Below are 12,514 nucleotides of genomic sequence, written 5' to 3'. Positions count from 1 at the left end.
TTAATGATTAAGAGCAGAGGCAATTGTTCTAACAATAAAAATACTCCCCTCCCCCTTAGGATGGAATCGTTTACTACAAGTTACTTCACAAAACCATTGCGAATTGTGACTGAACAAAGTTCCAGATTTTAATGTTAAAACCCATTCAATCTTAATTATTCATTATTTCAAAATGTACTTTCAGAGAATTTTCACATGTGCAGACAAATATCACCAGCTATATTAATTTGTACCATCATTCTAGCCATGTGTGTTAGGAATACGCTGGGTCACATAATGCTTATTGCGGGCTCAGCTTACTCAGCAGGTATTCATCACATATATCATTAATTGATAAGCTACTGCTGTTTCTTTTTTAGTTTTATCTTGAAATCCTGACCAAATCCTCATTTTTCCACTTCTGGTTATTTATATATCCATTTAGAAGGCGCCCACTTCATCGGTGAAGATAATGGGGAATTCTACATGCACCTAGTACAATCATGCTGAATAATTGTTTAATGAATCAGGAAAAAGCACCCGCCCTGGTGATTAATTGATGATGCTTTGCAGCCGAAACGGTGTCAAAATCCGTTATTTTAATATTGCGGAGGTTGTACTTCTTTTCATGTTTTGCAAATACAGCTTATTCATGGCAGAAAGGACCCTTGCATTGTCATATTATGGGTGGGATTTTTATTAATGGGATAGTGGCTACCATTTCAAGATCCAGGTTTCTGTGCAGAATTGAGACTGTAACAAGAATCAGCAATTGGAAGATCAGTTTCAAAAAAAAAAAAAGAAAAAAAAACAGTTAAAATTTTTTGCATAACCTGTATTTATATATTGATAGATATAACCTTATGGAATATACAGTGAAAATCATAACCTCTTAATTATAAATGTATAATTTTACTCATTGCAGTAACAATTATGTGCGGAGAATTTTCCAGCAATCTTTGGCACACAAATCCTACTCTTAGTAAGCACCTGCACGTAATATCCGACCCACATGAACATACGTGATCCGGCCAGGGATTGAAAATACATTCGCTTTATAATGTAAAATGAACAACAGGACAAAAAATTCTTTTTTTAAGGGGTGGGGGAGAAGGCAGGGAGGAGTAGAAGGAAGAAAAGTGAGTGCAACAAAGGTTAATAATCCTTAATCAAATTCAATCACTTGAACCTTTTGAACACATAAGGCCGTTGAGTCATGAAATAATAATATTATAATGATAATGATTTAAAGTAATATTGATAATGATGAGTTTGTAGCCGCCCTCCTGCAGCAGAAACCTCTTGGTGGGGGTGCAGAGCGCAGAGCGAGATCGCCCCTGTCCCTCATTCTGAGAACCTTTCTGGACTTGCGGGTGAACCGCGAACTGTGCGAAGCGGGGGTAGCTCAGGACACTGCGCAGAAACCGGTCTCCCGGGCTGCACCCGCGGGGGCGAGCGCCCAGCTCGGGGGAGGGGAGTACAGGGCGCGGCGCCGGGCTCTGCAGGGCTGGCAGCGCTCCACGCGCCGGCTCGCCCAGTGCGCCCCCATCCGGCCAGCGGCTGACTGGTCTAGGTCGCAGCTGGGAGGGGTGGGGCCGAGCCGCGCCCCGCTGGATTAGTGAGGGTCCTCCTAGAGAGAGTCTCCAAAGGGTCTTCGTCCCGGGAAATAATAGAGAACCGCGCGTGGGCCGAGGGTTTCAGCTAGGGGAAAGTGCCTGAGCTCCGAGGGCTAGGGGAGAGCGAGAAGAGAAAAACCCTTCCGGCACCCCTGGGCAGGGGTCACCTCTGCGGTCTTGCGGCCGGCTGGGGTGGGGCCGCGCCTTTGTGTGGCCGGGCGGGGCTCGAGCCAGCTTTTCTGCAGGCTCTGGGCTGGGAGGGGCTCCGCGCCAGGACCCAGAGCAAAGCCGGGTGTCTGCGCATCTCGAGGGGTGTCTGGGCTGTTCTGGACTGCGGGGCTGCAAAAAGGGGCTCTAGGACTGCAGACCGTTCAACAGCCTTTCCCCAGCTCCGTTTCCTTGCCGAGCCTCGGAGCCCGAGGTCTTCCCAGCACCACGGAAAGGGTGGGGCAGGGCGGAGCTGTGCAGAGAGAGCCCTGTCCATCGCTTTTTCCCTTCTCCGCAACCAGCACCGGGTCCCGGGGGAGGGGTGCTTCCAGCAGCCACCAGACCTCGGGTGCCTCCCTGCCTGTACACCCCCGGGGCCACCGAGCGCCAGAACCGTGGGACACTAGAGGCGCACGACCGGTGGGGGATCTCTGTGTCTGGACTGTTTCTCTGATACAGGTTGAGCCTATGAAAATTGCCATTTTTCGGCCCTGTTTGACCTACAAGACGGGTATTTCGCGTGGCTCAATTTAAGAAGTTGGCCTTTCTTGGATCTGTATTATGATTATATCTACACACACCTAGGTTCCCGAAGCTTTTACCCAAAATGATCAATGAGTTCAAAGAAGCCTTCATCGGCGTCAATGTCTAGCCACCCTATGTGGTTTTGAAAAGAAAAATGTTAACCCACTTTTTCCCTCCTCTCTCTGTAAAACGGAACAATGAGGCCAGGGTCGGGAAGGCTGGGGCAATGGTCGGGTCTGTTTCGGAAATCGAGGCTGGGAGTCAGGAGCGCGAAGCGCGGGGCGTGGCCCTGCTGTCCCTCCTGGGCTGGGCTCCTGGGCGTCGCGCTGCGTTCCCCACCCGGCCCTCTTTCGGCTGATGCTGCTGCACCCCGCAGCGGGGAGGAGTGAGGGCGCCGGCGCGGCTTCGCACAGGGTGGGGCCGTCCGCATTATGCGCCCAGCGCTGCAGGTGCCTCCCCCTGGGACCGCTCGTCCTCACACAAAGAAACCCCACCCCAGTGCCTTCGAAACCGCTGTCCCTCCACCCCTCCCCACCGCGCGCTTCCCCGCCCCTGCAGCTGCCCACCCGCGCCCTCCAAGCCCTCCCCGACTTCCTCTCTCCTTCCCCTCCCTTTCCCTAAAACAAAGGAGCGTAGCACCCCCACCCCCGCCCTAACCTCCCCGCACCGCGCCCCAGGACTAGCGGTTTCTCCGACGAGACAATACCATAAAATTTGCCCCGTTCTCCACCCGTTCCCCCCCCCACCCCCAGTCTCCACCCATCTTTCAAACAGCCTAGAAGGGACCGATTTGACTTCGCATTCTGTTTTTTCTTTCCCTCACCTTGCCCTCCTCTTCCCCATTTTCTTTTTTTAACTAGAGAAGAAATAAAGGATGTTACAAAGCACTTTCCAAAATGTCCCTTAACCCCATTTAAGGCAAACAGTAAAGGTAGCTCCCCCCACCCCCCACGATTGAACCCTAATTTTAAACATGGAAACAGAATAAATTCTCTACCCATGGGAGGGCAACTTACCTGCTTCTACCTTTCAAAAGAAAATTTTAGTTTTAGATTTCCATAGACACCCTCTTTGCCCTTCCCAAACCCCCAGAACTGCCTTCGTCCTTCCCGGTTCCTGTTTTACCCTTAACGTCTTTTTCTCTATAAAATATCTCTGAATGCCTTCAAAACTCTAAGAGAGAAGGTGAGAGGTGGGCTCCAGGTCGAGCCGAGGGAGAACGAGGCGCGATGCCTTACCCATTGCTGTTTTAGCCATTGTAGGGATGTGCAGATGCTGAGCGGTGGAGAAGGCGAAGGGTCCAGCTACAGCAGCGGAGAGAGCGAGAGAGAAGACTGAATAAGGCACTGAGTCTGCAGAGTGGGACCGTGCGAGAGAAAGAGCAAGAGGCAGGAGCCCATGAATAATTATCACTCAGAAGCTCAAGCAGATTGGCTCCCAAGGTCCCCTGACATGACTCCCGCAGAGTCAGAATCTCCAAGCATTAAATATTGATCGACCAATGGTGCTGGAGTACAAAGTACCAGAATGCAGTTTGAAATGGAAATCAGTCCTTCCCTAGCAGCTCCCCCCCGTTTTGGGGGCCTGATAGTACAGTCCAAGTAGAGTGGAGCCTTAGCCCAGAAGCCTCCTAGGAGCTAAGAACTGGGCTGTGCCTACCTGGGAGCCAAGAGGATTGACTTTGCTCACACTTGTTTTATCTCACAAATAGACATGAAAAAGGTGAAGGGATTTAAAGCTCTGAAAAGTCTTCGCAGCATGCCGACTAGTGAAAACATCTGTTTAAACGTTGTGGTTTTACTTGTTCATGTTTTCTCTTTCACCTTTGACCCTGTTTTGGTAGTTTCTAGTCCCCCAGAGTGACCCCATGTCTGGCTATGGTAGCAACTTGAAACAGAACAGCATTATTGACTTTTGTCTCTCAGCACAGTGGGACTCAGATGTCTCGGACTCTTGAAGGTCTCTGGGCAGAGTGAGGCCTGGTGTTTTCTACTCTTGGCACAGAAGGAAGGGGTTGTCTGGGTTACTTAGGAATAGGGACAAATAGTTATGGTCCACCTGGGTACCTCAAGGAGGAAGGGAAGAGTCAGCTTCCAGTGTCTGTGACCTCTCCATCTGGTTACATGGCAGAACCAGGTTGACTGATTGGCTTGGGTATTGGAGGACCATAGATGGGTAATGCCATTCTACCTTGGAGATGTAGAATTGCATCTCTGGATTGAAACCCCAGTGACTCTTTCAGGTTTCAAAGAAGAAATCTTCATGCTGAAAGCTTAGTGGCAATGAAAGGTGTGATCTGGGGGATGATTTTTCAGAGATCTGCAGACCCAATTGATACAGGTCAAAGAAAGATGTGTTAAAGTTTCAGGCTGAGCGATGTGGTATGTGAGGATCTGTGAGATCAGGTGCAAAAAGCGACCTTTGACTAGAGAGAAGGCATTCATCAATTCATTCTTATTGACTTAATGAGTGTCATTCATTAATTCGTTCTTTCTCAGAAGACTCACATAAATATTCATTGAGCGTTTATCACATGCCAAGCTTTGAGGACACAACAGTGAAAAAGATTTTAGGCCTTGTTCTCATAGAGATTTTAATTTAACACTTATGTGATTTCTCTGAGCCTTCCTCTAGTCTAGATCCATTCAGGAAACTGTGGTTTTTGACATTTGAAAAAAGGGAAAGAATCGCTAATTCCATTGCAGTTGATAGCTAAAAGAATAGCACATTGTTGAAATCATGAATACATACAGAATGCTGGCAAATTTTTAATTTTACAGAAATGATTGGGATTATTCTAATGAATGAAATAATTTCTTAGCAGCTTTCTATTAAGTCATATATCAAAAATTCTAGGCTCATGAATAATATGCAGTTTTAAACATAAAACTATTTGAAAATAACAGGCACTCTCCTTGGTGCTGAAATAAATTTCTTCACCTCCTATTAACTTGTAAGACATTTAAACCCCATGGACATCTGCTGAGTGATAGAAAACTATTGGAACTAGAGCAATTCTGACCTGCTGAATCATAGGAAAAATAAAAGATAAAGTGGAGATCAATAAAATTACTTCTTGAACAGGAAGATTAGAAATTATTTTTCCTGTCATTGTACACGTCTGTGACTATGACACAGCAAGAGAGCAGTATGGAAGTTGGCAGGGTCTGGAAATATATAGCCATTTTCTCCCTTTCTATGGTCATTTCCCACTTTAAATGTGAGAGCTAATTCCTTCTCAGTGGAGTAGTTACCAGTAATGAGATGAGAGATCTTCAGCAGGTCTGTGTGACTCAAATCTTTATGGTACTCCTCTTCTCCCCACCACACCTTTTCCCCTCAGGTTATGTATCATGTTTACATATTCTCTAGCTTCCTTGGAGAACAGGATCCCTAAGTCATGACATTAATGTCTGTAACAACTACCACTGGCAGTTGAGTGAGATCTTTTTCTGCACTTTGATCAAACAAAACAAAACAGAACAAAACTCGCACACATTCTATTGTCTAATCTCTCATCCTTTGGGGAACATGACTTACTGATGGATAGAAATGTGAGAAGGAAGTCAGTATACATAGGGGCAAGTGTCAGATGTGTGACTCTTTTCTATTTCTGACTCTTTGGGTGCTAGCCACCTAACCTCAGCTTTGTGTGATTTTTAAGTAATGTCAAGCAGGGAAGAGGGTAGGTTAGTATGATTTACTATAGTATACAGAGATAGCAGGCTATCATCAACTGGCTAAAAAAAAAAAACCCTAAATAAATTAAAAAAGCTGACTTATAATCAATTATTGTTCTTTCTTTTCTTCTAACATAACAATTTGAATCATGGATATTGGCCTGGGAGGGTAGGGGCAAATAGGAATAGAGAATTATTTTATATTCAATAGTTTATTCATTATTCATTCACTTGCTTAGCCAATTTATTCACCCAACAAATATTTATTTAGTGAAATTTCAGGCTTTTATATTATGAAACCACCAACCTTCTCCTTAATGTTTAAAATTTTTAATACACAATGAAAGAAAGTGTAACCTTCACCTCTTTAAGAAAATTATATTTATTTTGGAGGATAAATATCCTGGGTATTAGTTAGACTGCTTTTGGTTGCAAAGTATAGAAAAAACAATCAAGTTGCTCTGATTAAAAAAAAAAAAAAGAGGATTTTTGACTCATCTAACTACAGAGATAGAATAGGCCCCAGGAGCCTGGAGATAAAAATCAGCTTTCCGTGAAACAAATGATTTTGATAAGGATGGGTGGATACCCAAATTAAGGAATAAGTACTAAATTTCTACAATGTGACATAAGGCCTGTATTCCAGGATTTGGGGTAGACTGTAGGGTTATCATGTATAAACTGCCTAAATCACTATGGATACTTAATAAATTATAGCTACTATGTTTACCATTTCCAATACATTTAAACTTTTTAAGGGTATGGACTGAATAGTGTATATCTTTATATCCTTTATAGTGCTTGGCTTCATGATTCACACAGTTGAAAGTCCACAAATACTTGTGAACTAACAGTGACAATAATAAAATACGGTGGAAAATAATTCAAAATGATTGAACCTGGTGAAGCCATAGTGATGCTTTCAACCACATTTCTTTGCATAGCTCCTGTCAGGAGCAGTTACTAAGCTGTTTACTATTGTTTATTTATATTCTTCCCCATTCCCTAAAGGACAGAGGTGGATAAAACCTTTGTCAATTTTTTAAAATCTTTAACAGTAGTAAGAGGAAGCTGTGGAAATGAAAGATGTGCTAACAGAGATTTTAATTACTGTGGGTTACAGTGTATTGTGTTTTATCTCTGTGAGGAAGCCTGAGGTGTTGATTTCTTTCCAAAGTGGAGAGGAACAGTTGCTTTGGAGGTTTAGCTGATGTAATCTAATGTAGTCATATGACTTTCTGCTATTAATAATCAAGTGTCTGGGAAGGAATTCTAAAGTAATTATTAAAAGCTAGTGAGATACAAAAAATATTGTTAGAGTTGAGTTAATCGTTTTGATCTGACATTAGTTGATTACAAAGGAAGTTTGGGGGGGCAGCAGGGGAAGCCATAAAATTTCTTTTTAGGTAGTTGGGAATGCAGTTATAACTGAAGATATCTAGTAATGCATCGAAAATAGTAAGATGAAAAAATAGTTAATTGACTAACATTTTGACTATTTTGCTATATTTAAACTTTTATAGATTAAAAAAGAATCAAAAGAATCAGGTGCCCTTCAACAGCACTATCTAATATGGTTTAATTAAAAGGAAGTCATCCTGAGAAAGGGGAGTATTCCTTATTAATAATGAAATCTATATAGTTCAGGAATTTTCCAGTGTTTTAGAGTTGTTTTCTGAAATGATGAATGAACATATCTTATTATTTCCTCTTAGATCAGTTATTTAAATATGAAGGATGTTTAGTTAATTATTATCTCCTTTTTTTTGTACCTAAGGTTTTCTTTATGTACAAATGGGACTTGTACATATTAATAATTAGTATAATTTACCTGGAAACAAAATGACCTATTGAGATGAGTAAGTCCTATTGATGGTTTTATAATTGAACTTTTTTGGGAACGAACTTGCTCTAATCATAAAAGGGACAATATAAATTTAATAAGTTGAATCTTTACATTAAATTGGTAGTGTTCGAAAACTGTTTACTCTCTTGGCAGCAACTACTATGACTCTTTCCTTCTCTCTGTGAGTTGATTTACAACTTGCGTTCAAGGAGAACATTAGTTGGACACCACCGAAGCTGGGAAGTTGATTCCCCTTGGGATTCCACTCAGCATTTTAGTTTACAACACTCAAGTGGGAACACAATGGAGATAATACTGAAATGCCTGGAAGAGAAATCTAGGAGAAGTATGACTCACTCTATTTATCCCATAGGCCCCATTTTATTTTATTTTTTAAACAGAAGCCCCACAACGAGCACAGTACTATACATACAATTAACATTAGTTGCCCAAGAACTTTGTTTATTTTAAATCACAGCCAGGAGGAGGGGGAGGAGGAGGAGGAGAAGGAGGAGGAGGCAGGGGAGGATGAAGAGGAGGAATTAGGGAAGAAAAAAGCAAAAGCATTTTATTATACTGCCTTCCAGGGATATTTTTCCATTAATCATTTATTAACTCGTTCTCTGACCCTCTGAACTTACCCCACCCCTGTTCTGCTTTATTATCAAATGAAATTGAATTAATAGATCTAAGTAATATTTTTAAAAAGCTATTTCATCAAAAATTCAATTTGACAGTAGCATTAGCTTTGAGCTCAAATGTGTATTTAACTATTAGTTAAAACTTATCAGGGGGAACATTTTCTTTGAAGCAAACTGGCATTTGTCAGGGAAGGTAACTGTAGTTATTTATGAGTTTTCTGAAAACTCTGAAAATGATGTGTTTTATTTCTGGGCATGACTATTGCTGAACTGTTGCCTGGACTTCGCTGAACACCCCTCCTTAGTGAAACGATGACTGTACTATTTCTTGCTTATCATAATACTGTCCTCCTTTTGGTCAAAGTGGGCTAAGTGAGTTGTAGTGACTTCAGTTGTTTTGACAGTGGTAGCATCAGCTAGTTGTCACTCTGGCATAGTGGCAATGGAATAGCTTTTAAGCAATATGATTCAGTAGAAAAGGGAAGATGTATGAGGACAGTCATAATATTAAAAGAAATATTTGCAATCCCACTTCGTATCTAATTTTTAATTGGCCTAGAGCCAACCAGGAGTATAAGTCTCATGGATAAATTTGGCCAACCCTAAAATCTATGTACCATTCCAACCCCTTCCTTCTCCCCCAAATTAATGATTCCACTTTTCTTCAAGTGTTTCCCTGGGCATTAGTTATTGTATTGATTCAGGATTTGGTTGGCCTGTAAATAGTCAGGGACAATTTTATTAGCTGGAACTAGTCTAGCCAACAATTTTTTTGTGGGTTGAGTGCTTAAGCTCTTTTATTTGTCATTCAGTTATAGTCAGTTATAAATTGTGGATCACACATTTCAGTCTGAGGACATTTTCATGGTACCTGGTATCTTGGATCTTTTTTGATAAGTTACCTTGCCAGGTTTCTCACCACAAATATGAGATGCAGAGGGATTTGTCTTGAATCCTTAGAAAAGCAGTATGATTTTCTCAAAGTATACGTCATATGTTGATGTCATTAGCATGGAAGGCCCATCTAATTATATAGGAAAAATAGTCCCTTGGGTGTGTACTGAGAGGGCATAAAGATAATCAGTCAGTACCAGTTTCTGCCTAGTTGTAATTAGTCTAATTGTGAAGAACAAACATTTTTGGTAGCTTTAAACAAATCACGTGATGGTTCTGAACTGATTTGTGACAAAACAGTTGACTTATAATTTGCATCGTTAGTGACGTGTCCCTTCCCATTTTTGACGTCATATAGGTGATTGTGAGGCCCTGGGTATATATGTAACAGCAGTAATTGTGGGCTAGAGTTTGATTGAGACGTATGCGTTAGATGTGTTTGGGTTAATACTTTTTAGGAGGATCTGGACCAGATATAAAATTCCACAATTGGCAATGTTGGCAGCCGTGGCAATGGTCTGTGGCAGTTGTCTTTTTTATTTCTGTAAATATCCTGCTTCTGAATTAGATCTCCAATGGGAATGGATATTTAGGTTGTAAAAATCCTTGGTACATTTGCATTGGAAAGTATAAATCCATGGATTATGTGTTCTGGAATTTAAGAACAGCATTAGTGGTTAGAAACACTTGAATGACCCTGTTTTCAATACAGTTCTAAAACTGATTTTCATCGGTGTCTTTCCCCATATAACCAATCTACCGGTTGTGTATTACATAGGGGTGTGTGCACAGGTATCTCTTTAGGAAGTACAGTTTGCATCTGTTGGGTATGATTGTAGGTGATACTAGGTTTTGAAAATACCTGTCAAGATCAAGATGTAATAAGGATAACTTAGTAAAAACGTGAGAATTTATGGGGATTTTGTGATGTACATTATATCATAATTAAGGTTAGGGAAGAACTTTAAGATAAGGAGGATCAAATTCTTCTGTAAATATTAATTGTTCTAATTTTAAATACTCTTAGTTCATAACTTTTAAACACAGTGCTTTGATTATATACCCTCAATTTAAAGACAACAAAACTACAAACTCCCCCACCCCCACAACCCAAAACAACTGCGAATCCAAAAAACCAAATCCTGTTCCTTGAACATTTCAAAATTGTTCTCGTTTGTATAGTACTGGGTGTGGAAATTCTGGAACCATTTTGTATATACAGTAGGATTGAGAACTGAGTCAATATAATCTTATTATTGGGAGTCAGGTTTGTCTCTGTGGCGGAAGAGAGATACAAATATAGAATTTGGAAAGGTAGAAAAGAATATTGTGGTATTAGGGGCACCTGGGTGGTGGCTGACTCTTAATTTCAGCTCAGATCATGATCTCACAGTTCTTGAGTTTGAGCCCTGAATTGGGCTCAGTACTGACAATGCAGAGCCTGCTTGATATTCTGTCTCCCTCTTCTCTCTCTGCCCCTTCCCTGCTTGCTCTCACTATCTCTCTCAAAATAAATAAAAATAAATTAAAAAAATAAAGAATATTGTGGTATTAGATTGGAATTAGATGTCTAAAAATTCATAGTATAAAAATATATACGCATTTCCTAATTCATGGTTTAAAATACACCATATCTATAATAAAAGTCTATGCTTCTTAGTTTTATCTGCTGACTGAGCTAAGAAACAATTACACACTGGTATAATGAGCAGTTAACACCCAGAGTTTGGTTTTGAAATACCATTCTCCACTAAAAACAGCTAGGGCAGGATGATCTTGTCAAAGTATATACCACATTTTCATGTAGTCAGCGTGAGAAAACATAAATGTAGGAAAAAGATTCCTTGAGAGCATATGTTGAGGAGACATAAACTTATTGATATTATTGTACAGAACAAACACTCTAGGTAGATTTAAACAAACCACATAAGGGGTGCCTGGGTGGCTCAGTTGGTTAAGCGTCCAACTTTGGCTCAGGTCATAATCTCACATCATGGGTTCAAGCCCCATTGGATTCTGTGCTGACAGCTCAGAGCCTGGAACCTGCTTCAGATTCTGTGTCTCCTTTTCTCTCTGACCCTCTCCTGCCATACTCTGTCTGTCTCTCTCTAAAAAATAAATAAACATTAAACAAACCATGTGATGGTTTCTCAGTAGATTAGAGACTTGCCTGATTCCAGGGCTGGGACACAGAAAATTCAAGATAAGTCTGAAGGACCTTATTTAATAAAAAAAAAAAAAAAAAGGAAGCTCTAAAAACTAATGGGCATTGTAAAAAGGACACAGGAGCCAGCTTGAAGGGATCTCAATGGCAAATTTGGGACAATCTAACTATCAATACAAATATAGCAGCAAAGGGGCTTCTGGGTGGCTCAGTTGGTTAAGCAACTCTTTTTTTTAAATTTTTTTAAACGTTTATTTATTTTTGAGACAGAGAGAGACAGAGCATGAACGGGGGAGGGTCAGAGAGAGAGGGAGACACAGAATCCGAAACAGGATCCAGGCTCTGAGCTGTCAGCACGGAGCCTGACCGGGGCTCGAACTCACAGACTGTGAGATCATGACCTGAGCCGAGGTCGGATGCTCAACCGACTGAGCCACCCAGGAGCCCCAAGAAACTCTTGATTTCAACTCTCACAATCGTAAGACTGAGCCTTGCATTGGGCTCTGCGCTGCCATGGAACCTACTTAAGATTCTCTCTCTCCCTCTCCCTCTGTCCCATCCCCATTTGTGTGTGCTCTCTTTCTTTCAAAAAAAGAACACATTAAATCAAATAATAATTAATTATGTATTTATGATAAGTAAATACATGGGAGAAAAGGAAAAGCTCTTCTTTTATCATGGAATATTATATAATAAATGTAGGAGGAAAGATAGAGTTGGAAAAAAATCATCATTCTGCAAGTGCCATAATGATCACTGACTTAGGCAATAATCATTAAATGCTGAAATGACTAGGTGAAAGTTTGATGAGGAAGAGATAATTAAACTGTCTTAGAGTATTTCCTCACAGATTACTTATTAATTACAAAGGAAATATTGATGATGGAACCTTGAAATCTTGTGGAAGCCAACTGAGCCAAGCAATTGAAGTTAACATCACTAGCAATAGTGATAAATGACCA

General features: G+C 41.1%; 1 protein-coding gene across 1 annotated transcript in view; it reads right to left on the bottom strand.

Moving 5' to 3' along the window:
* STMN2 (stathmin 2) overlaps nucleotides 1-3,793 on the bottom strand; it is a 46,365-nt gene extending 42,572 nt beyond the window's left edge. Inside the window, exon 1 of the mRNA XM_019453331.2 lies at nucleotides 3,566-3,793. Coding sequence (XP_019308876.1) covers nucleotides 3,566-3,584 — 19 coding nt within the window. The 5' untranslated portion in view covers nucleotides 3,585-3,793. The remainder of the gene's footprint in view (nucleotides 1-3,565) is intronic.
* Between the last annotated feature and the right edge of the window lie 8,721 nt (nucleotides 3,794-12,514).

This window comes from Panthera pardus, unplaced genomic scaffold, assembly GCF_024362965.1.
Source record: "Panthera pardus isolate Hobbes unplaced genomic scaffold, ASM2436296v1 HiC_scaffold_7, whole genome shotgun sequence".
NCBI classification, from domain to species: Eukaryota; Metazoa; Chordata; class Mammalia; order Carnivora; family Felidae; genus Panthera; species Panthera pardus.
This window is presented reverse-complemented; position numbering and strand designations above follow the sequence as displayed.